Source organism: Palaemon carinicauda, chromosome 1, assembly GCF_036898095.1.
Source record: "Palaemon carinicauda isolate YSFRI2023 chromosome 1, ASM3689809v2, whole genome shotgun sequence".
Classification (NCBI taxonomy): domain Eukaryota; kingdom Metazoa; phylum Arthropoda; class Malacostraca; order Decapoda; family Palaemonidae; genus Palaemon; species Palaemon carinicauda.
The window spans coordinates 200667539-200694637 of NC_090725.1; the positions used below are offsets into that span (position 1 = coordinate 200667539).

At 40.8% G+C, this 27099-nt stretch overlaps 1 protein-coding gene across 1 annotated transcript in view; it reads right to left on the minus strand.

Moving 5' to 3' along the window:
* Ziz (dedicator of cytokinesis protein Ziz) overlaps positions 1–27099 on the minus strand; it is a 573699-nt gene that overhangs the window by 295069 nt on the left and 251531 nt on the right. Inside the window, exons 13-15 of the mRNA XM_068386849.1 lie at positions 21029–21267; positions 19723–20312; positions 11927–12145 (exon numbers count right to left, since the gene is read on the minus strand). Coding sequence (XP_068242950.1) covers positions 11927–12145; positions 19723–20312; positions 21029–21267 — 1048 coding nt within the window. The remainder of the gene's footprint in view (positions 1–11926; positions 12146–19722; positions 20313–21028; positions 21268–27099) is intronic.

The following is a 27099-nucleotide window of genomic DNA, read 5'->3' on the forward strand; positions in this document are numbered from 1 at the left end:
GGGAAGGGAGGGCGCAATACTTATTTTTATGTTGTTCCCTCGGAGTTCCTATCCCAAGGAAATTTTCTGTTAAAACAATTAATTTAATTTTTTCCCCCAAGTTAACTATGCAATTAAGAGTGCCGACGATGCAGAGCTGTTCTGTTCATGCCTGGGGAATCTGCTGTCACTGCCATCCCTCAGAGGACGTCGTCATGGGCATCATCCCTTCCCTCCAGGGGTTGGACAACTTTCCCTTCCAAGGGACTATTCTCTCCCCTTGCTGAGTCTCTCATTCTTCAGGGGCAGAGCACAGTCTTAGGCAAGTCTCTTCTATGAAGTGTTCACCTCTCTCGTTCGCGAGAGAGGCCACTCATAGAGACTCCTCTTCGGAGGATCGCTACTGTTGAAGGTCAGCTTGCTGATCCACCGGCCCTCTTGGGCATTATCCCTTCGCTCAGAAGTACACCCGTGGCAACACCGGATCAGCACTTCATCTTCGAGGAAGGTTGTTTCCCCCTTCCGAGGGAGAACTGCCTGCATCTTAATCACTTCACAGACTCCGACTGCTGTTGCTGTCTTCGCCTAAACTACTTTCCCCCTTTGCTGAGTCTCTCTTCCTTCAGGGGTGGAGCACAGTCTTAGGCAAGTCTCTCCTACGAAGTGTTCACCCCTCTCGTTCGCGGGAAAGGCCATTCATAGAGACACCTCTTCAGAGGATCACTCTGCTAAGGTCAGTTTGCTGGTCCACCGGCCCTCATGGGTGTCATCAGTTCCTGATCATCCTACCAGCGCAACCTTGCGCTGCAGCTTATTCCGTGGACTTCAGTCCTGGACTCTTCTATGGACCTTTCACAGTTGCCATCGGTGGATGTTCGCCCTTCCAAAGGGCACATCCCAGTTCCTGATCGTCCTGCCAGCTGACCTGACGACCTACCGACGCAACCTTATGCTGCAGTTAGTCCTTGGACTTCGGTCCTGGACTCTTCCGTGGACCTTTCACAGTCGCCATCAATGGATGTTTGCCCTTCCAAAGGGCTCATCCCAGTTTTTGGTCGTCCTGCCAGCTGACCTACTGACCTACCAGCACTACCTTACGCTACAGTTAGTCCTTGGACTTCGGTCCTGGACTCTTCTGTGGATCGTTCCTGCATCTGCACACCAGCTCTCTCCTGCAAGCATTATCATGCGCACCATTGCTATCACGTGCTGGCGCATCAACAATTTTCCGCGGGCGCACCAGCAGTCTTCCGCACGCGCACGCGCCAATTGGCTTCCCCGCGCGCGAGGCAATGGTCTTCCGCGCGCGCGCGCCAATGGTCTTCCATGCGCGCGCAAATGGTCTTCCATGCGCGCGCAAATGGTCTTCCGCATACGCTAGTAGTCTTCCGCGTGCGTGCCAGCAGTCTTCCGCGTGCGCGCCAGCAGTCTTCCATGCGCGCGCCAATAGTACTCTCACTTGCCCGCCAATGCATCCGCCCTTGCGCAACCAGTCACACGCTTCGGCCCATGCTAGGGAGACTGCACAAAACTACACAGTGCCTTACTGCACGCCAGTGCTCACCTACGCTCTCATATCCAGCACTCTCCTGCTCACTTGCGCTTGCCAATGCGCCAACTATTCAGAAAAAGCCAGCGCTTGCCTGTTCACCAGCGCTCTTCCGCGCTTTCCTGCGCCCTCCTGCGCAGCTGCGGTCCCAGGTCCAATGCGCCAGCTCTTGCCAAAGAGCCAGTGCTCGCAGATCCAATGCGCCAACTCTTGCCAAAGAGCCAGCGCTCACCTGTGCAACAGCGCTTGCCTGCTCTCCAGCGCTCTTCTGCACATTCACCGGAAACTGCGCTCCAGCAGAAACTGAGCATCAGCATCATCCTGTGTGCCATCGCTCCAGGACTCTCCTGCAGACTCACGCAATAAGCAGAAAAAAGGAATAAAACTTTTTGGACAGGTTACCATTGCCCCATTCCTCTCCCCGCAAAAGCATAACATGGCCGCCGGGAAAAGAGGAAAGAGGCTTCACAGAAGGATTTAAGATCCCAAAGATTCCATCTTCCAAGGGGAATCAAAATGGGGAATCCTTGGTCCCTGTCTCTTCTGAAGTTTCTTTTTCCTTGACAGACCACCGTCAGCAAACAAGAAAGCATCAACAGACTGATCTCTAGATCACTGTTTGGTGATGGCTAGTTCACGGTTTGCTGATCGCTAGCTCGCCGATCACCAGATCGCCAATTGCTAGCTCAGCTCTGATCATTGAACTCTAGTCCCTACAATGACTAACGATCTCCCACTGCTAGCGTTCCAATCACCTATTGCTAGTCAATAACCAGTCATCAGCTTGCTGATCACATGATCACCGATGGGCAGCTCATCTTTCTTCGATCATTGAACTCAGCTCACTGATCTCTGACCAGCTCATCGTCAACTTGCTGATCTCTGACCAACCAGGAGGGACCATAGTCAGCTTGCTGATCTCTGACCAACCAGGAGGTACCATAGTCAGCTTGCTGATCTCTGACCAACCAGGAGGGACCATACTCAGCTTGCTGATCTCTAGCTCACCGATCACCGGTCCGCGATCGATCGCTGATCATCAATGGCTTACCATCACCAACTGACTATCATTAAACCATTTTGCTGTCTCTCAGGGCTCTCAAAGCAGATTACCAACTCATTTATCGCCTACCCACCTTGGCTGACTGACCAGACAGCCTTCATCTGCCTGTCAGTTACCCTCCTCGGCTCACAGACCGCTGATTCACCGATCATCGGCAATTCCCCAGCAGTTCGTGACTTGGACATACTTCTGAACCTCTGCCCGTAGTTCCCTAGATCAGAAGGTATACAACATACTTCTCGCTACTGGCCGTTCGCCATCACACTAAAGTGATCAGCAAACGATCGACAACCCTCATCAACTGCTTGTCGACAGGGGACTACTTGCGAGCACTCTCTAACTGCACAGTAACCATGATACCCAACCGTTAACCATTGATTAACATTTGCCAGATTGATTCTATTATAAGGAATAGCATCAATCCCATGAGGGTGCATGGTAGGGTTAAGTGTTGCCTTCTTTCTGCTAGTTAAAGGAATTCTCTCTCAGGGAAGAATTCTTATGCAGGGTATCGCGTCTGATCCTTTACGCCACGAGTCAAGACCCCAGCATCAACAATCTCCCATGCAGAAGAATCCGCATGGAGCTGTCCCTTTGGGTCGATGTCCACACAATGTTGAAGTTTGAACAATGGCTAAAACCTCAGGTCTTCATTTCCACACTGGACCTAAAGGACACATACTTCCAGGCCCAAACCAGCCCTCTAGGAAGGTTGGAAGATTCAGTCTAGACAAACAAGAAACACCAGTTCAAGGCACTGTGCTCCAGTCTTTCCACTACACCCATCCTGGTCTCACAGGATCGGCTTCTGTCTCCCCGTTTTGGGACGACTGACTGACCTTAGCAGACTCAGTGGCAATCTACCATTAGCACCTGAACTTCTGAAGTCTTTTTACCAAGATCCAGTGATCAAGGTAAACCTGCGGAAGTCTTCCCTACTTCCCTCCCAGAATACTGGTGTATCAGGGAATGATTCTAGACACCAATCTCCACAAAACTTTCTCAAAAACGAGAAGAACTCCCATCCCAGAGTGACTTGAGTCTGATTGGAATCAGGCCCTTGATCCCCCAGACATTCTGACCCCCATGGGACCAGAAGTTTGGACGAACCTCAAGAGATGGGTGTCAGTCAAGAATCTACAGAGCGGTATAACCTTCTCATCCTTCCCCACCCCTCGGACTTGATGCTGTGCTTAGAACACATCAAAAGAAGAGAGGGGGGACCATAGTACTGCACCACACAACCTCAGCCCTCTGGACAGAGTCCGAAAGTACCTTCACTTAAATCTCTTAAGATATATGAAGGCCAACTTTACGGTCCTTCAACAGCCTCATCGGTTCCTAACAGACCACTCAGTGATGAGATGGGCAACAATACCCCACACCACATAGAGGCTCACATCGGCAAGCAAGAAGGAACTTGCTCGTAGCCTCTTCCCATCTAACAGTATAAACACTAAGATGGGCCAAAGTCTGTTCGGTGCCACTATCAGCCCGCTTCATTCCAGACTAGAGGAATGTGCTCACCGACAATCTGTGCACAGCATCTCAGATAAGGTATACTGAAGAGTCTTTGGATCACCTTGTGGCCGACAAAGTCTCGACTTTACTGGGTCCTCCAACTAGGGATCTGTTCGCAACGCTCCTGAACCTCAAGCTGCCGTTGCTCCCCAGCCCTAGACCTCAAGGCTCTCTGGCAAAAAACAGGCCAACAACAGTGGGTACAACAATGTCGTTTACGTCTCATCCCTATTTTGTCTGGAGAAGGGCACTCAAGAAGGCTAGAACTTCGGTCAGCCTCTCAAGGACTCTCCTAGCTCCGCTATGGCATTACGCAGAACGGTTTCCAAACATTTTGCAACTCCTGATAGAGTCTCCAAGAGAACCCTCTCCACATCACAGACAACCCACTTCGACACCTACCCCAAGCTATAGCTTTGCTATGATTGAACGCCTGGAGACTACCCAGTACCTCCTCTCCCACAGAGGCTTTTCGCAATAAGTTGCGAAAAGGTTGTCTAGATATCTGAGGAATTCCTCAGCATCAGTCTATCAGGCAGTATAACATCTTGTGTGATTAGTGTTATGTTAAAGTGTCTCTCTCCACTCGATACCTCTATTCCAGCAATAGCGGAATCATCGAGTATATACAAGAGGAAAAGACCCCCTATTCAGTTTCAACAGGTATAGATGATCACTCAACATTGATCCATCACCTTCAAACTGAAAGGAAGGGACGTCCTCTCATCGCTAGACCTTTCCTAACTCATACGGACTTACAACTTGACTTTCTCCAGTCGGAATTGAGACTTTCCTCTCGGAACATGGTTCAAATTCTCCGATCTCTAAAGAGACCTCCTTATGTTCCACTTCACCAGTCAACAAATTTTCACCTGGTTTAAGAAGACAACGTTCCTACACACTCTGACAGTAGCCATACGAGTCAAGGAACTTCATGGTCTCTCTTTCGACATCGCCCATTGATGGGAAGGGCGAAAGGCAATGTTCAGTTTCGTCCCCGAGTACGTCACCAGACACAGTCTCCAGAGGTGACGGATCCTACACAAGTCTCCACTCGGTAACGGACGATCCAGATCATCCGTTACTGTACCCAGGGTAAGGTATGAGACTCTACCTAAAGAGAACGGCAACAATCCACCGGGATCCCTTCTCTTGTCATCAGCATTGGGAGAGACTAAAGGAGGATCACCAAAACATCATCTCAACATGACGACTCATGACGTCAGGAGCATAGCTATGCCCCTGGTCCTTCTTAGTAGATTACTCTGTGATGCAGGTTTTACAAGAAAGGATGTGAATGCTCCAGGTGACTTTCACAACTTTTCTCCTGCAAGACGTGACCCACAGGAATTCGATACAATCTCTATTGGTCCGGTGGTGGCTGCACAACACCTGGTTGTATACGTCAAGCTCCTTATTGGACAAGTAGCAGAAGGTTGAGGGCACTGTTACCCGGTTTTAGTCTGCGTGAATGAATAGATTTGACTGGCTCTTATTCTTTTCTTCATCCTACCCTCTCGTGGGGAAAGCAGCATCCTGGGTTCTTTGCATAAGCTGACCTCAAACCACTGCAGGTAAACCATGCTCCCTTGTGTACCTAGTATTAAGCTAATGCTATTGCGTCCCCATACCCTGGCGAGGTGGTATTGGGAAAGTCTTGATTACATCAGTTTTTTTCTATAATTGACTCGAAATAACTTTACCTAGACAGTCACACTTCTACATGTCTCAACACACAGGTTGAGTAGGCCGTGGACCTTGCGTAGCAAGGTTTTAGTGAGAGCAGGGACTTTATTTTTGTGTGCTAACATACTCAGATAAGTAGCCCCTAGTTAAAGCCAAAAGCCAGATTGGCAGTGGCAGGGACATCTACCCTTCCTAATGGGTGGGTCACCCCTAATTAATAGCGTGGTTTGTATTGCAGTTACGGAACAATTGACCAATTCGTAGATAATTTGTATTTTTCCTAACTATACAAACCTTAGCTATTTATACAAACTTGCCCGCCAGCCCTATCCCCCTTGAAGTCCTACCACCAAGCAAAGTGAGCTAAATCACAGGAGTGTGAACGGGAGTGGTAGCAAGCTACCCCCCCTAACCCCCGCTAACTAGTGGTGTGGGTAGTTAACCCTCGCTAAATTTTAATGGCTCGTCATTTCAGCTACGCCGAAAGTATAACCCCTAATAAATAGCTAAGGTTTGCATAGTTAGGAAAAATACAAATTATCTACGAATTTGTCATTTCAAAAGCTTGTAAGGTGCCATCTTCAAGGAAAATAAGACCCTGACTACATTCCAAGTCGATGGGTTCACCGCATCTGGAGGGCAAGGCTGCTCCAAGCTCCGTATGAGCATAGAGGTATCCTCCTCTGAAGTAATGTCTTTTATGTTAAGTCTAAAGACTTGGCTCAAGGCTGAGTAATATCTTTTTACATTACAGAGGTAAAGCAAGAAATCGGAAACTACAGGTATCGATACAGAGGCTCCATAGAGGATGGATACCACATCCACGACACAAACAACCACAGATGGCCCACTTGGGCTGATAGACTGCAGACGAAGAAAAGCCTTCCTATGAGAGGATATGCTGGATAACCTCCACGCATGAAGACGTAGAGACTTCATTGCCTCATGGTGAATTTTGATGTGCAGTTGGCATAATGGGTTGGGACGAAGGAAATTACCTCGGTACACTACAAAGAGATGAAAAGGATCTGTGTACCGCTCCATGTGAGGCCATAATGGAGCTACTAGAGTCATGACTTTGTCTGAAACACAAGGCCCTTATTTAATACCCTTCAAAGAAGGCAAAATGGAGGAAAACTGTAGGCATCGAGACTGTCCCATGGATGCTGAAACACATCCTCAAACGCTGCTGCTGGATCAAGAACTGGGGAGGAGCAAACCAGGAGCTTTTTGTTGATGGAGGTGGCAAAGGGTTCTATTGCTGGGGAACCCCACTAGTCAGGATCACTGTCTGAGGACATAAAGACTATCCTGAGCCAACTAATGTTTTCCGGCTCAGCTTGTCTGCACCACGTTTTTCTTCCCTGGAATGAACTGGGCTGTTAAGAGCTATGAAGTGTATTTTTCTCCCCACTTGAGAGTCCTTACTGTTAGGTGACACAATTGATGGGACACTGGTCCTCCCTGTTTGCGATGGTACCCCACCATGGCGGTGTTGTCGTTCATCAACATCTTTGATTGGCCTTTATGAAGGGGAAAAAAGTACTGTAGGGCTAACCACACTGCCCTTAACTCTAAAACATTGATGTGGTTTTGACGTTCTTGGTCTCACCACACTCCTGATACCATCTGATGGTCTAGACTCTAGATGGACTCCTTTCTCCACCCACCACTCCAGATCTTCTTTGGCTTCTCCTCCAGGGGTCACCAACAACTGGGGGTTGCCAAGGTGTTGCGACCAGGACAACTTCAATTGCAATTGAAGGTATCGTAACAATATTCTTCCTCCTGGAACTAACTGTTCTAGAGAAGAGAGATGATCTAGGAGCTTCTGCTAAAACTGGACTGGCAGACTTGGATGCTGAAGCGAGGGGCAAACCGTTTGACAAGGTCATGAGATCCTCTCTTACAATAGGAATACTCATCCCCAAATGGTGTTGACCTTCATCCCTAGGTAGACGAATCTCTGGAAGGGGATGATGACTGACTTCACTCGATTTTGCAGGACACCCAGGTCCTGAAAAAAGTCAAGGCACCTATACTGAAGGGCGTGAAGGTTCTCTCTGGAATCTGCAACTATCAGCCAGTCGTTCAGGTTGCAAAGCAATCTGATTCCATTGGCGTGAGGCCAGGATGACACATGGCCAAAAAAACTTGTGAATACCTGTGGAGCTGTCAACAGAAAGAAGCAAAGGACCTTGAACTGGTAAACCTTCTTGTCACCTACTACCCTTGGGTACTTCCAAGTTGCTGGATGCCCTGGAATCTGAAAGTATGCGTTCTTAAGGTCCAACGTCACCAGGAAGTCCACTGGTCTTTTCGCCTGATCAACTGTGGATAGACTCCCTTTTGCACGGTGTCTGTTGAACATATGCGTTCAAAGCAGAGATCGATGACTGGCTCCAGCCTCCAGATGCCTTTTTCACAAGAAAAAGTTGACTGAAGAAACTGCGAGACCTGTCTATGACTTCCTTAAGGCTGTCCTTCCATAGTATATCCTTGACTTCTTTCTGTAGGGCAAGACATTCTGCCATTCCCAGGGGATAAGAAAATTGGACTCCAGAGGAGTAATCAGAGGGAGGGGGGGGGGGGAAGAGTTGATGAGCAGGAGGTATTCTAAGTGCAGGACCCTAACCTTCCAGTCCTTCGTCCCATGAAACCCCCACCTCTTTCCATTCCTTTGTAGGGATCACCTCACTGGAGTTAAGGGGGGGGGGGACTGCCCATCATAGAGCATGCGTCTACCCCTTCCTTTGTCTTTCCCTCAGTTGCATCTTTGGGACTGGTGAGGGTTGATGGACAAGGTGGTTTCCTGAGGATTGGTTGGGGCCGAGTGCCTCCTCTCTTCTTAGGTGATACAGACTGATTTTCTGGCCATGATTTTACTGATTTTGATGGTTGTGGGGCACGAAACGACACCACTCTCTGCGGCAAGGAGTCTTGGGAATCTTTCCCTCATTCCTACGTGGTGGATGCAATTGTTTCTGGGTGGTAACAATGAAGGTGTTATAAGAGAGGCATTCCTCAGGTCTAGCTTTTCTCTCCTACCAATGTGCTTATGCATCCTGGAGGTCAAGGCCTTCTGGCACTTCAGCACTCAGTTAGCTCATTGGTTGGCTACCTGGTGCACCATATACTCTACCTCTTTGGTGCACATACTCAGCCATCCTGATGTACGTACTCAGCCGCCCTGGTGCACGTACTCAACAGTCCTGGCACCTGTCTGCATGATGTCCTTCAGTGTCTGTTTCTACTCTAGGTCAGTCAAATTCGAAGTGTCAGTGAGGTAACCGACAGTGCCAGACCAATGGTCAATCCAGCGTGCAACCTGGAGGGTCTTCATGGCCATGACTTCCATAGCTGATGCTTCTGGTTCTGAAAAGGAGACTTAAGCTAAAGAAAATCTCTCCGATGAACAGCCCAGGGTAATGCTCACAACTTTTGGGTCTAGTCACGGAAGGGCCCCTACAGTCCTGTAATATTTTCCATTTTCTTCTGCTTGGGCAGAGGAATACGGATCAAACAAGAAGATTTATTAGAATTCAAGGAATCCTTCTCTCCCTTCTATCTCCAGGCAGTCCTTCCCTTGGGAGGAGACGATAATTCGTCACCCAGGTTGTTGACAGTGCAGATATTACAAAGCACCTTAAAAAAGGTGCACTTAGCCTCTCCTTCCTCCCATGCTGGCATTCTAGGTGCAGTTGGCTGTGGAGCATCGCCTTCCATCTACAAGGAACCAGAAACTACTACCCACCAACTCCGGGTTTCAGAAAATAGGGTCATATGCTACAGACTGGAAGTCTAGTACCTGTCGAGGTAGTCCCCAGCCTCAAGAGTAATTCGTACTACTTGGATTTGTGAATTAGGGTTCATCGGAAGAACTTGTCTCTTTGTGGAGGTAGGACCATTCTTATTTTTCTGCAATGTGCCAGAAAAAAGTGGAGACTGGTCTACAAGTGAATCTCTAAGATTCAATGGTTTGACGAAGATAGCGAACTGCGACTTGACGAGGTCGATCAGAATACGTTTGTAGGAATCTGTGAAGGAGATCTCCCTCCGTGAAAGATATACCCTGGGAGTTCTATGTCTTATGTCTCCATTAAGGGAAGTGACATGAACCCTCCTATTCTCCTGCCCACAGAGTACATTAACCCATTGATGAGCCGGTAAAGAAAAGGAAAGAGCCTTCTGCTTAGCAACACTTGACGGAGAGGAACTAGTTGATCTCCTGGGTTGCTTCTTATTTTTCTCTTTTGTCAGAGAATGATCAGTTCGGGCATGAGAATGAGTGACTAGCAGAAAGCGATAGATATTCTTCTTAGATCATGAAAGTGAATGCTCATGCTTATCCAACCAAGGGAGAACCCCTAGAGGGACACAAAAATAAAACGCGACTGACGAAGAATGATGTTGAGAAACATGCCTTGAGTGTTTAGCAGAAAGTGATGGAGAAACCTTCTTGGATTGCAAAGGTGAACACTTGTTCTTATCCAATTGAGTTAGTGATGAGTGCCTGGAACGCGAGGGGGAACCACTAGAGGGATGCGACGGCAAAGCGGGACTAAAGCGAGAGGGACATGGACAATTCGAGCGTGGAGAAGCAGTGTATTTTTTAGGGCGAGGCATAATAAGGTCATAATGATGAGGCTAGGTGAGAGTGAGGAGCAGCAAGACTGCAAGGGCGAGAGGGAGGAGTGGCAAGAACGCGAGGGCGAGGAGCAATGATGTCAGTAGGATAAGGATCAACGATGTCGCGAGGCAATGGCGAAGCATGAACATCTCGCGATGATGAGGATTTGTGAGCTTTGCAATTATGATAGCTAGATGAAGAGCTTGAATGCAATGACCTACAAGCCTTTTTAGACCTGTCTGGAGACAATGACGGGAACAAATAGGAACATTTACCTGATGGTTGCGAAGAGCAACGATGACGAGAAGGAGAGCGTTTCTTACGCCTGCGATGAGGGGGCAAATCTTCCTACGATGACAACTTTTGTGAAGGACTGGAGGATCTAGGTTGACCAACTGGAAAAGAATGACAATGAGAATGAGAAACTGTGTTTATTTGCTCATCCTTCAGAGAGGGAAAAACACATGGTGGCTGTCTTGCAACCTGAGGAGTGTGTCCTGAAGAGCTGGAATGCTTGCGAGGAACAAAAGAACGAGATGCCTCTGTGCAGAGGAAGCTGGATGATGAGGAGGAAACCAGTTTTCCTTACTAATGTCTGCAGGAACCCCCGACACCTGCTCTTCTACTGGGTGCTTCGACACAAGAAAGCAATTGCTGCTATCTTCCAACGGTGAGCTTTCGATGCTCAACAACGGTCACAGACTGCGCAAAGTGTTCGCTTTCTGTATGAGAGACTCACCTTAGGAGAAAGCGCTGTCGTCTCTCTAAGAGAAACAACAACAGCCCCCTTTCCCTGGATTTGTCCAAAAGTTGAAGTGCTGCCAATCTTTATCGAATGGCCTCCTGAAGAGGCCACAAGAGAAAAGTCAGAATGGAGAGTCCCAGGAGAAGTAGGCCTAAGTTTCTTTGACTTCAAAGAAGACCATGAAGGCAAAATATCCCTTTTAGGCTTCTTGTTCTTCCTCCTGCCAAACTTCACCCACTGGCAAGGTAACCACTCATGACATTCATCACAAGGAGAGGGCCTCAAAACAGACATGGCCTCTGCAAACCCGGCATAACAAATGCGGATTGACCTCAAGGTTACTTATGAAAGTGCTGCAGGATTTTGGTGGCACTCCCGGACAAGTCCACACAATCAGCATGATCCCAAGCACATACAAATATGCAGGAACGAGAGAAAGCAAAGGAATTAGTAATTCTGCCACAAAAGTTCCAGAGGGGAGAGGAGGATAACCGCACTCTCCGATGGCTGATGTCAAAGTATCACTGGCGTGTTGACAAGTGAGGTGGCTACCCAGTGAACAACCAGCTGGTTTTTTTACACCTCGTTAAAGTTTTTAATTTCCATCTTCCAGCTTTTGACGTTTTCTATCATCTGTGATAAAGAATAATTAATTGTATTATTGTGTGGGAACAAAGAATATTTGTCAACGATGTGTTATCCAACTACCATGCAATAATATTTTCTAAGCATATATAAATTCTAAAAGCCTACCTTCAGATTTTTCTGGGTTTCAACATCCAAGGGTTGCACTGATCGTGGAGAAGATGCTGCAGATGCCCCACTTGAATTCATTAATGGAAAGAGTGATGAGCTTGACTGGAAAAAATTGTGAAGATGCTGATCACTGTTCAAAACTGTGGACACCAAGCGCATTGAAACATGAAAGATATTCTTTTGGTTGTCAATCCATCGAACTTCTGGGCCTGCATACTGCAAACAGAATAAAACAAAACTCTGATTAGATAATTTCTATATACAGTATAGTACTAGAACTATCCTTTGATTTAAAGACACCATCTACAGTTCTGGAAATGACCCTCCTCTCCATAAGATTTGTATTGAGAATTCCTATCTACAAAGAAACCATCCACTCTTTAAGCTTTAACTCAAGGAATCCTATATATTGAAAATGACTGTCCTCCATGAATGCTTTCACTCAATGTTTCCAATCTACTAGAAAGAACTCTACATCTTTTATACAGTGACGCATCAATTCCCATCCACTAGAAATGACACCCCTCTCCTTTTCCTTAACTCAACAACTACCATTACTTATCCATGCAAACTTTGATGAGTACTCCAATTGGCTATAAATGACTCTCCTCTCATTTAATATTCAACTCTATGAATCATAGCTGCTGCAAATATTAACTTCAACATTACAAATCCCTTTTGCTACATAGACTTTGATTCTGAAACTCAGTTTAGCACAAAAGACTCTCATCCATAAACTTTTACTCTACGGCTTTCTTTTTCTTCATCCCCACCACCATCCTCAAACAAAGGGGTCACTTGCATGATTTCATCTTCTCGCAACTACTCTAAAGATCTCTACTCACTTCATCACACCACCTAATCATTCGTAACCCGTGTGACCTTCAACCCGTAACAGAGCCAACCCAACCCTCTTCATTTTCTCTCCTTTCTCTACCCTCACTGCAACCTCCTGGTATACTAGTCATAATTTGATAGGGATCACATGTTCTGAGAGCAGTAAATCAACAGTAAATGTTCAAAAACATAAAATAAGTTAGGTTAAGAGATAACTCATTCTATGATTCAGAAATTCATTGAAAGTTGAAGTGTCTTTTATACTGATTGTTGATAATTTCATTACAGTAGAAGAGAAAATTTAATTTCACTATAAAGGCGAATAAAAAAAATAAACTGTTAATAGGCAGTTGTCTTTCAGTTTCTTCAGTACCAAAGTTAATGCTAATAGCTGGTCTGTCCTCCCATTGCTTGAATGACAGTGTGGCAACGTCGGGTCATGATGTCAATGAGAACCTGGATGCTTGCATTAGGATGTTGTTCCATTTATTCAAAAAAGTATTTCCAAGCTCTTCAAGGGTCTTAGGCTGTGCTTACATAACAATGGCAACCTGCAGCATTTTCCCCACATGCTCAATAGGGCTTAGGTCTGGTGAACGCGCCGACCATTCCATATGGACAATTGCCTCCTGATCAGGAAGTGACTCGCCACCCTCGTAAAATGGGGACAGGCGTTATGTCCGTCAAAATGAAGTCAGGTCCAACATGACCAGAGTATGGTCTCACGTACACATCAAGGATGTCATCCCTATAGTAAATGCCTGTCATGGTGCCTCTCTCCATGACATGCAGATCAGTTCTTCCCTTTCTGCTGATCCCTCCCCAGATCATAATTGATCTTCCCACATGATGGTTTTGTTCACTGATGTTGGCATCATTAAACTGTTCATGTTCTCTCTGTCACACCCATTGCCTTCTGTTAGTGAACTTCAGACAATATCAGTTCATGTGAGATGATCATGTACCCAATTCATATGCTCCTTCCTGTGACGTACGGTCAGTGGGATCTGAACACATGCTCTCCTGGAGAATAGGCCGGCAGTATGGAGACGAATCCGTATCGTCTGGATGGATACATTCACACCCCCAAGCATTCATGTCATTTCGCAAGAAGATAGCTGTCCAAAGAGAGGGATGTCATGTGATACCATATAAAAAGTTTGATGCTGATTCCACGCCTGTTAACAACACTTTGGCTCACATTAAGTTCATTGGTATTGTGACGTTCTGAAGTCTCAGATTCCACCAGTCCAATGCATCTACCAAATTGCTTGGATGTCAAACAAAATATAAGGTGTTGTGGAGGCACTGCTAGTGCTAAATGTATTGTCAAGGGCAATGAAAACTCTTATCCTTTACCAAAAACAAGTCTGAACTGAAACAGTGAAGTTTATGTGAAAGTAAGAAAAGTGAGGTTGCACCTCATCTAATATCATGAAATGCACATACAAATAGTGTTTGTCACTGACTACGTTTCATTTGACAGTATATTGGTTATCAACAACAGTAACTAAATACTTGTAATATATCTAGAAAAGTACTGACGATCCCCATACCATTGTGAGTAGTATTTCTTAAATCTGATTTCCTTTTCATATCAGTAGTGTTTACCACCAAACGCTCCCCTTAATTTCGTAATTTTTCAGTCTCTTATACAATGAAATTCCAAAATACACCTAAAGATCCTCAATCATGTTTAATCCAGTTTCTGTTCTTCATTTCTAATGACTGACCTAATTATGGTACAATTGATTTTGATTTTCAGTTTATTTTTTCACAAACTACTCTTGTTACCTACGTCCATTTACCAGCATACTTTCAATCTCAGCTTTACACCCTGCCTCCTAGCTTAAAGTAGACCCCAAATATTTGAAATTCTCTAATTATTTCAAATCTAAGTATCTTCTATCGTGTATAAATAACCTATTCTCTCGCTGCATATCACAAACCATAATCTCAACTTTAATTACAATAGCTTCATTACCTCATTTGATGGAGTCCTGCTATGCTCTTACCCTTCACTGAAATTCTTCTCCAGTCTGTATCATCATCAGCAAATTATCTGCTTGTAAAAATTCCAGTAGCTGTTCATTCATAATCCTTTTCCTTTAGATACTGATTGCAAACCTACACTAACTTAACAAAATCCTGTCTTGCCACAGAAACAACTATTACAGTCCTTGATATATAATACACCATTTCAACCAACATTACCAAGTTTCTTACCCCTTTCCACTTTCTTAAACAGAAAAAATACTGTATCTCCCTTGGTAATCTAACAAATACCTTCAATAAATCTCTGAATTTCCGTAGATCTTCTAATTATCTTCCCGCCTTTTTCCTTGAAACTGCAAAAACTCCCACCCACTACAAAAAAAAAAGAAAAATTGACTTCAATGATTCACATCTGGAGAGAACAATTTGCATTCTTAAAATTTACGAAATGACTTGCACCTAAGGGAAATGACTCTCCTCCGTTATTTTGTATTTAATGATTCATATTTCATCATCTCCTATGCTTATTGATGCAAAAGGCCTCGGTAAGATTTCGCCAGCCCTCTCTTTCTTGAGCTTTTAAATCAATACTTTAACATTCATCATCTACTTCGCACTTCATAGTCCTCAGCCATGTAGGCCTGGGTCATCCAACTCTTCTAGTACCTTGTGGAGCCCAGCTGAACATTTAGTAAACTAATCTTTCTTGGGTAGTGCGAAAAGCAAGCCCAAACTATCTCCATCTACCAATCATCACGATGTCATTCACATATGGCACTCGAGTAATCTCACTTACAGTTTCGTTTCTAATCCTGTCCTGCCATTCAACTCCCAATACCCTTCTGAGGGCTTTGTTCTCAAATCTAATAAATCTATTGGAGAATGTTTCATTGTCATACCATGACTCATGTCCATACAGTAACACGGATCTCACTAAACTGATATATAGGCTAGTCTGATTTTTATATGTAATTTCAGGCGATTTGATTTCCAAATTTTACTTAACCTAGCGATTGTCTGATTTGCTTTTTTAAATTTTTCACTAAACTCTAATTCTAAAGACCCTGTATCTGAGATCATAGTTCCTAAATACGTAAATGATTATACCTTATTAATCCTTTCTCCTTCCAGTGATATTTCATCTTTCATTGCATACTCCATTCTCTTCATCTATGTCTTTCTTCTATTTATCTTCAGCCCACCCTCGTGTGACATTTCATGTATTCTGGTAAGCAAACATTGTAAATCCTGTGATGTTCTGCTAACATGGACAGCATTATCAGCATACTTTAGGTCTGCTAAATTCCTATCAGTCAAATCCTTCTCCACCATCTGCGACTGTTCAACACATTACAAAATCCATGAGAGGATGAACAACATAGGTGAAAACACATTTCCTTGGAGTACTCCACTGTTCACTGGAAATTCATTTAATAAGAGTCCACTAACATTAACTTTGCACTTTTTATGCTCATGAATTGACTTAATCAAATTTACATATTTAAGAGGAATTCCATAGTAATACAGGACTCTCCCCAAAATTGGTTGGTGCACACTATCAAAGGCCTTTTCTTTATTCGCAAATGCCATCAAAAGTAGATTTCTATATTCTATGCATTGCTGTACAACCTGTCTCAAAATGAAAATTTGGTCAGTGCAACTTCTACCTTTTCTAAATACTGCTTGTTCATCTCTCAGCTCTTCATCAATCCTTCTCTCCAATCCATTTAGAATAAGCAAACTATATATTTTCATAGCAACTGATATAAGTGTCATGCCTCTATAATTATTGCAATTAGTCAGGTCTTTCTTTGGCTTTTTCACCAACACTCCTAATTCTCATTCATCAGGTTCTGTCTCTTCATGCCACATTCTATAAAATAGTCTTGCAATTAGTCTGGGAGTCACTTCATTTTCGGCCAGTATCATCCCGGCAGTTATTACATTGTATCCAGGAGCTTTCATTCTCTTTACTTTTTTTAGGATAGCTTCGACTTCAAGCACACTGAATTAATTCATGGAAACATCAAGGTCTTCATAAGCTTCATATATATAAATCAAATTATTCCCTACATATCTCCTATTCATAACCTCACTAAAGTGCTCCATCCAGCACTGTCTTTCTTCATCTTCTGTTGTTATAACAGAGCCATATCTCTTTTTGATGGGTGTATGCTTCTTCTTCGCCCCAGTTGAGATTTCATTAATAATTCTATTAGCAATTCTTACACCATTCCCACTTCCTGAATTCATAGCTTTGTCAGCCTCATCTGCTTTACTGTCTAAATATTTTCTCCAATCATTCTTGGCTTTTCTTTTGACTTCACTATCAATACTGGATTACTTAGCATACTCTACTTTGGTAATTTTCATTACTTCCTCGAAAAATTTTAACAATCAATTTCTGTCTTTGCCTCCTTTTTATAGTAATCCAAGTATAATTTCACATCCATGGCTTTTTTCTTGTAACTGCGTGTCTCACGACTTCACTACCCACTGACTGACATATGTTCTTAATATCACACTATTCTTCATTAATTATCAGCTCTTCGTCCCTTAAAAATCTCTAAGACTGCAAAATGATTCCTAAATTCAATTGCAAATGTTTCTCTGTGTTCTTCTAAAAGCTTAGTTGTATCAAACCTAGGTATTCTACCTACATTTCTATTGGGTGCTTTCAGTTTTAATTTCAGTGTGGCAATGAGGCGCCAATGATCACTACCAATATCTGCCCCTCTATAGTTCTTACATTTTTTCAGAGGCCTCCTCCTCTCTTTATTAATGGCAATGTGATCAATTTGATTTTTTTAATTGCCACATGGTGAAGTCCACGTATATTTGTGGGTAATCTTGTGTTGAAAAAGTTCTTCCAATTACGAGATTGTTTACTGAACAGAAACTTATGAAATGTGCTCCATTTTCATTTGCAACTTCGCCAAGACCCTCGACACCCCTCCCATTCTCTATCCCCTGATTATTCACTCCAACTTTAGCACTGAAGTTGCCAATCACAATTTTCATAACTCTCTCTGGGATCTCATCTATTACACTCTGCAGTTCTTCATAGTATTCATCTTTCCTTTCTTCAGGGGAATCATTTGTTGGTGCATAACAAACTATAATATTCACATTGCACTGATCTGATTTGAACTTTGCAGGTAATAACCTACTATTTACAGCTATCTACACGGTTAATACCTTTTATGCTCTTGGTGTCATCATCACTCCTACCCCTTCTCTTCCAACTCCATGTGATCTTCCTGAGTAGATATCTCTCCAATTGCTCTAACTTCCCAATCTGAATCCTGGTTCTAACATTCCAATTACTGTAACAGTTTTAAATTTTTCTTCAGTACTTATAAATGGGGAGATTCTTAGCAACCCGGTACGTCCGGGACTGGGTGCCATGCTGTCATCTTCATTTCCATGACTGACTAAATCCATAGATTCATTGGCTAGATACACCAGAGGATGGTCAGTTTCTTGTGATGCACACTGCCAATCTAACTAAGGCAGGTGACCCCTACCGGTCCATACTAATTCTAGTAATATCAACCGCCAGGCATCAGGAGTAAAAGCTGAAGAGACAGTTTGTCCATCGCCTTAAACGCAATCCGTCACCCTACTCGCAGTGACTTCTCCTTTACTGAAGATGTATCTTCATAAACTTTGACTTAATATTCTCATTTAAAGGTAATGAATCTTCCAAAACTTTATAAATCTCCATAAATTTTTACTTCATGATTATCATCTATTGAATATTAATCTCCTCCATAAACTTTGACCTAATGAAGCTCATCTTATGGAGATTAGTCTCCCTCATAAACTTTGACTTAATGATTCTAATTTACTGGAGATAAATCTCTCTATAAACTTTGAAGTAATGTTTCCTACCTACTGAAGATGAATCACCTCCATAAACTTTGGCTTGATAATCTTTATCTACTTGCAATGATTCCTAAGATTTTCTATTGAATTATTTTGATTTACTGTGGATAAATTTCCCCCACAAACTTTGACTTAATAATTCTCATCTACAGGAGATTAATCACTTGCATATATTTTGACCATAATGATTTTACTCTACTGAAGAAGAATCTCCACCATAAACTTTGATTTACTGAGCATTGACTTAATGAATTTTATTTACTGGAGTTTAATCTCCTCCATAAACTTCAACATAATGATTCTTATTTACTGGAAATAAATCTCGCCATAAACATTGGCTTAAAGATTCGTATGTACAGGAGATGAATTGCCTCCATAAACTTTGGTTTAATAATTCGTATATAGTGGGGATGATTCACCTCCTTACACCTTTGACTTGATGATACCCAAATGCTGAACATTATTATCCTCACTGTTAAACATAGACTCTACTACAGTAATCCCATTCACAAGAAATGACTTTCTGTAAAGATACTCAAGATACTTATCCTTTTAGGCTCGCGAACAAATAAATTGATGACCTTTTTTACTTTTGAGATCAATAAATTTTATCAGCTCCTCATTTATCCCAAGTTCATTTATTTTTAGGAGGCAGAACAAGTTCCCATTTTATACTGAGTCGTTTCTTCTTTTAAGTAAGGACTGATATCTTTCTTTATTTCATATAATACTATGGATATTTTCTAGAAGCTACATAGTTTCCAACTACTTTAATAATCATCTCACTTTTTCTATTCAACAATAATTTATATTCTAAAATTGAAAATGATTTTCCAAAGAAATGTTTCACACCATTTCATTCAAGATTTGTGAGAATTTACCACAATTATATATTCCATCACATATTATATGGCACATTATTCTCACAACAAAGATACAAACTCTGAATCTAATAAAATAAGCTATTAAGTAGATTTCTATATCAATATACTGTACCCTTATGTAGTCTCTATAGTACAGGTAACTTATATAAAATTGAACGTCATAATTAAAAAGAAATCAGTAATACTCACTCCTTTACCAAGCCCAAGAGGTTCAATAGAGAGGTACCTGGAGGGCAGGTTGGCAGCCACAGGTAACATAACTTCTTCAGTCACTATTCTGCCTTTCAATGTCAGAGGAACCCACGAATAACCAACAACAGTTTCCACAGGTACGTCTTTCTTCCCTGCCTTAGCAGCTTCAATTGCAATGTGAGAGAATGTGAATAAGAGATGATGCGAGCTAGTCAGATTGTGGGGTAGAAGAATCTTAACTTCATCACCCCATTCTGGAAATGTATTGTGATGCAAAACAACTGTGTTCATGTGTGTTGTCAGAGCTCCTTGACAAGGTCGGCCATAAACAACCTTAAGAGGTGGAGCCCCATCTACATCTGAATCCTTTAGCTCGATAGTACAAACAAGATTTCGGGCACGACTAAAGCTTTTTTGATTATCATAGTTGAGATAATGAGGATAAATATAGAGGTGATTACGATAACTTATGTATGGCTGAATATCATCTATATGGCAAGCAGAGAAATCTTGAACTTCAACAGTTGGTTCATGAGTTGGGGGGTTTGGAAATGGTTTCACAGGTTCAAGTGCTGGTGTTATTGAATCTGGAAAAAACAAAGTTTCCTATTTAGAACTTGAAGGCAGCCTAGAATAAACAGAGGCCAAAAATTCAACAACTAACATTTTTGTAATACAGGGTTAAGATTCATAAGTACTAGATACCTGACAAAAAATTATTGGAGAATATATACTGCATGTTTCAAAATACTAGGTATTTTACTGCAAATCTAAGCTATTGTCATCTGATACTTTATTTTACCAATATGCCATTAGATTTTTCAGAAAGCAGAATCTATCCACCTTTTTTTGTGACATCTTAATGAGAAACTTTAAACTCTCAGGCAAACAGTTTACTTTTAAAATAGCAATGTTTTCCTCCTATACTAAGACCCTTTTATGTACTGTACATACTTACATTCATAATTATAATGCATGCATAAGCATACCTATTTATGGCAATAATTATAATTTTGGAAAAATTTCCGAAATTGTTGGAACTACTGTGTAGAAATAACTGTCTATTACCTAGTTACTAAAAACCAAATGAGACAATCTTCCATTACACAACAATAAAATGGGAAACTTCAGCAATACTTTGACATAATAACAAGCTGTAATGGGAGATCAGGTTTCCATAAGGAAAACTTTCTTGATAGCCATTTCAAGGGTTGTAATTTCTTTTTATTAATAATCATAATTTTGATGAGTAAGCCTGGTTGATTTCATATGCATCCAATAATTTGTTTACAAAGATACTTACTCGGTAAAGTAATTTCCATTGGCAATATCTTCACAATGACATTTCCAGGTATCACTGTTAACTTGTTCATCTTTTCAGGCTTACGAAAATCTGCCAATAACTTTATCATTTCAGATTCACACAATTTCTTTTCTTCACACTTATATATTGGAGAAAAGTGAGACTCTGTGTCGAGATTGCCTGAATTCTTGAAAAGAGGTCTTGCACACCATCCAAATGGCATCCGAAACTCACCAAGCCTGAAAAAAGAGGTTAAACTAATTGTGCTTTTCACTTGTTCACTTTGATTTTTCACAAACGTTTAGCTTCATTATCAGATTTGAGATAAAAAACAAGCAATTTTGGCCTTATAACAGATTAAGGCAATTATAGATATCTATAAATTAGCAAATGAAATTCCAGATCAGTTAAAATTTGGTACAACTAAAATTACTGTAAAAACCAATTTTCTTATAAAAAGTTTATGTTATTATTACTTCAGTTATTGCAAAGTAACTCACTCGTGTACCTGATATATGCTGAGGTAGCTTTTCTTTCTTGGTTAAAAAACAGCCAAGTAAGATTGTTTGGTTGACAACTATACTTGAGTTACATAGTCTGAAATGCCTCAAATTCCTTCTTTAAATTTTGTCAAGATTTTTCTGTGCAATGAGCGTACACTATGTGATTTCCAAGTTTGGGGAGATATTACTAATACATATTTACTAATGAACTAAAAAATACTTTTTTTTAAACAAAATAGGAATAAAATTTCACTCTAGCCATCAAAATGACGAATTCACATGAATAAAAAGTGAATGGGATGGAATTTTGACCAAAAACAAAATGTATTTTGGAGAGCTACAATGTGGCCTTTAAGGACCTTCTTGTTAGACTAGATCAGAGAATCCAATACACAGTAATAGGATATACCAAAGAAAAGTTGTCTTCCATGCCCTTGGGCCAATGCATCAATGAGGAAACATAGACTGAATGTGTATAAGGGAGACCTACAGATTCAAAACTCTACAGAAACCAATCGATGAATCTCCGATGGTATTTTCTAGATACATCTCATAATGAAATTAGGTAAACATCCCCACTTGGGCATTTTTTACCACTGCAAACCATTTTTTTCTGTGATAAGAGTCGGCTCAAGTTTAAATTCCTACATCCTTTCACAAGCCAAGAGAGACAGAACTTAGGGACAACAAAATACCCTCCATGAAATATGTTTTTCTTTTGGTTAAAATCCACTTTTTGGGTTTTAAACTGTGTGTTCCCCAAATATTAGTGCCAGAGCATATAGGTGAACCACAAGGATAAAGTTGAGTGCATGTTATAATATACAAATGAACAGATATTTCTATCAGATGAGTGGAGAGAACTGATAAGGGAGCACACTCACCCCAGGAGGTGGAATCAAGACATGAAGGCTAGGAGTCTACTGGGAAATTTTTATTGGACCAAGCTGAGAATCGACCATCTTTGCTGATCTTTTCCCTATAAAGACCACAATAAAACCGAGGCCAATGCAAGGATGTTGAACCACTTGGATTTGATTGAAGTAATTTCTTATAAACATCCTATGACCATAACAATCTGTGACTCTCTGAATATCATTAAACAACACATATCCTAAGAAAGCTAGGGGAGATGTTATTTTTCTCACATCATGTATAGGGGATGAGGAGAAGATCAGCCCTCTTTATGCGGGAGGATAAAAGACAACAGATAACTCCTGTAACAAAATATTCTATAATCATGAAGATTTCAGTAAATAGGTTTTCAATGTGAACGTAGTATAGTATTTATCAATAAGAAGCTATAAATCCGAGATACAAAGAGGGCCTCATTCATGAAAGATGTTTTATGTCTTTTTCAGAAATATAAGATCTGGAATAAGTATCAGGAAACAACTGGGATTGAGAGCAAGAAACTTCTACTTCCTGCATATTACAGCCAGTTTGCCAACTCTTGCACCATAAGGTTTAGATCATAAAAATTACTGCCTTCTGTGAGACCTCTTTCAGTGAAAGTATAAGTATCCAGTATAGCCAAGACATTTAGGACTTAATTAAGGGACAAGGATATAGGAGTTGGTAAAAAAAAAAAAAAAAAAAAAAAAAAAAAAAAAACCTGGCAAAACAAAAACCTGAGTAATCTTATGGAACATGTCAGAATCTAGATCCCTATTAAAAGACTGCTCATGAAGTTCTATAACTGCAGATTTGTAGGAGAGAATTGTTGAGGAGTTAAGCTTCTCATCCTCAAAGAGGTGGAAAAGAGTGGAAGCCAAGAACTCCAAGATTATCCTGCAAGAAATCGTATCCTCAAGGAAGAAAATCCAAACCTTCCACACTGACAAGCAGGACCTCTTATAATTTATTAAGTAATGTTTATTTCTAAACAAGATAAGGGAGAGAAAACCAAGTTGTTAAGATTATAGGTCAGAAAGGTGATTTGACTCCATATTTTCTGGTACTGCTGTGCTAGCTGACGAGGGTGACTTTGGTCTCAGGCGGTGAAAGAGTGGAAATCATGGATTGTTCTGTGGAGTTCCGAGTATAACTGTACAGTACCTTTTCAGCTGGATAGGATCTCAAAAACTTTTGAAATTAAACTATCTGGGAAAAAAACATAGGCTTAAGACAATCTATTAAAGTCTACATTCAAGATGTTTCTTGTTCATGCATGAAAGCTCATATTCAGAGCCACAAAAAGCGAAAGTTATGGTTTTACGCTTTCTGCTGTCAAGAACAGGTGCACTTGACAATCTGATACAATGTTCAATATCTCATACAAGGAGCTCTGATCCAATATTCCCTCATGCCCAAGGCAGTGTGCCTGAACAAAGTGATCACCATCTCATTGAGGGAGCTCAATAGGTGTATTGGGGAGAAGAACATATTTCTCACTTTTAAAAAATTCTTGATAGGGATTACTGTAAGCTTTGGGTTCGTGAATGATAGCGGCCCCTCTGCAGACACAACTGACAGAAGGGCTTTCAATACTGCTGAAGTCTTGACAGAATTAAGCTTTTTCATAGTCTATAAATGCCATACATAGTGGTTTGTCATACTCTACTAATTTTCCATTAGCTGGTTAATTACATGGATATGGTCAGTTATTGAATACAAGCTTCTAAAGCCTGCCTGCTCTCTTGGTTGAGTAAAGTCTAGCTGCCTTTCTATTTCAACCTAATGTGATCTTTGAGAATATTTCATAAATTACCAAGAGTTAACTTATCAGCAGGTAATTTTTCGGGACTTTTGTGTCTTTCCATTTTGTGAATTAGTATAATGATAAAGTTTCTCCTAGCTGTAGGTATAGAGCATTATTATTATTATTAACATAATCATCATCATCATCATCATCATCATCATCATCATCATTATCATTATTATTATTATTATTATTATTATTATTATTATTATTATTATTATTATTATTATTAGCTAAGCTGAAACAATAGTTGGAAAAGCATGATGCTATAACCCCAGAGGTTTCAACAGGAAAAAATAGCAAAGTGAGTAAAGGAAATGAATAAACTACAAGAGAAGTAATAAACATTCAAAATAAAATATTTTAGGCATAGGATCAATATTAAAACTGATCTTTCATATATAAATTACATAAAGAGACTCATGTCAGTCTTTTCAACATGAAAACATTTCCTACAAGTTTGATCTTGTGAAGTTCTACTGATTCAACTACCTGATTAGAAAGATCATTTCACAACTTGGTTACAGCTAGAATAAAACTTCTAGAATACTGTGTAGTATTGAACCTCATGATGGAAAAGATAAGACTATTAGAACTGATTGCATACCTAATATTACAAACAGGATGGTACTATACAGGAAGATCTAAATGCAAAGGATAGACAGAATTATAAAAAATCTTATGTGACATGCATAACGAACTAATTGAATGACAGTGCCAGAGAATAATATCTAGATCATGAATAACAAATTTAATAGACTGTAAGCTCCTATCCAACAAATTAATATGAGCATCAGCGGCTGAAGACCAGATAGGAGAACAATACTCGAAACAAGATAGAATGAAAGAATTAAAACACTTCATAATTGATTGATCACCTTAAATCTTAAAAGACTTTCTCATTATGCTATTTTTTGTGCAATTAGAGAAGAGAAAGAGTAATGAGCTTCTCCAATGTAAATTTGCTGTCGAGAGTCACACCCAAAACTTTAGGTCATACATAATTAAAGAAACTTATCCATACCGACATACGGATGTTGAGGAGTTACTGTCCTGACCCTACTTACATTCATTCTTTGAGTTTTGTTAGGATTCAAGTTCATGCCCATAACTTACAGCATGCAAAAATTTTTAGCTAGATCTCTATTAAGGGATTCGGCAACCCCAGATCTACAGTGAGATGAAATTGATACAAAGAGAATAGGATCATCAGTATATGCAACGACCTTGTTTCATAAGCAAAAGTATATGTCATGTGTATATAGTATGAAAAGTAAAGGGCCAAGAAAATACCCTGAGGGACACTAGATATTACAACCCTATTATCACTTTGGAGCCCATCAACAACAACACGTGAGATCTATTGCTTAAAATATCAATAATGATGCTAAGAAAAGAAACACCCATTCCCAACCGTTTGAGTTTGAAAACAAGAGCCTCATGATTAACACAATCAAAGGCAGCACTAAAATCAGAGACAATCATACAAACTTCCTTCCCACAATCAAGGGATTTCTATCCAGCATTGGAGATTGTGAGACGGGCATCACATGTTCCAAGGCCTTGGTTGAGTAAAGTCTAGCTGCCTTTCTATTTCAACCTAATGTGATCTTTGTGAATATTTCATAAATTACCAAGAGTTAACTTATCAGCAGGTAATTTTTCGGTACTTTTGTGTCTTTCCATTTTGTGAATTAGTATAATGATAAAGTTTCTCCTAGCTGTAGGTATAGAGCATTATTATTATTATTAACATCATAATCATCATCATCATCATCCTCATCATTATCATTATTAATATTATTATTATTATTATTATTATTATTATTACTAGCTAAGCTAAAACAATAGTTGGAAAAGCATGATGCTATAACCCCAGAGGTTTCAACAGGAAAAATAGCAAAGTGAGTAAAGGAAATAAATAAACTACAAGAGAAGTAATAAACATTCAAAATAAAATATTTTAGGCATAGGATCAATATTAAAACTGATCTTTCATATATAAATTACATAAAAAGACTCATGTCAGTCTTTTCAACATGAAAACATTTCCTGCAAGTTTGATCTTGTGAAGTTCTACTGATTCAACTACCTGATTAGAAAGATCATTCCACAACTTGGTTACAGCTAGAATAAAACTTCTAGAATACTGTGTAGTATTGAACCTCATGATGGAAAAGATAAGACTATTAGAACTGATTGCATACCTAATATTACAAACAGGATGGTACTATACAGGAAGATCTAAATGCAAAGGATAGACAGAATTATAAAAAATCTTATGTGACATGCATAACGAACTAATTGAATGACAGTGCCAGAGAATAATATCTAGATCATGAATAACAAATTTAATAGACTGTAAGCTCCTATCCAACAAATTAATATGAGCATCAGCGGCTGAAGACCAGATAGGAGAACAATACTCGAAACAAGATAGAATGAAAGAATTAAAACACTTCATAATAGATTGATCACCTTAAATCTTAAAAGACTTTCTCATTATGCTATTTTTTGTGCAATTGAAGAAGAGAAAGAGGAATGAGCTTCTCCAATGTAAATTTGCTGTCGAGAGTCACACCCAAAACTTTAGGTCATACATAATTAAAGAAACTTATCCATACCGACATACGGATGTTGAGGAGTTACTGTCCTGACCCTACTTACATTCATTCTTTGAGTTTTGTTAGGATTCAAGTTCATGCCCATAACTTACAGCATGCAAAAATTTTTAGCTAGATCTCTATTAAGGGATTCGGCAACCCCAGATCTACAGTGAGATGAAATTGATACAAAGAGAATAAGATCATCAGTATATGCAACGACCTTGTTTCATAAGCAAAACTATATATCATGTGTATATAGTA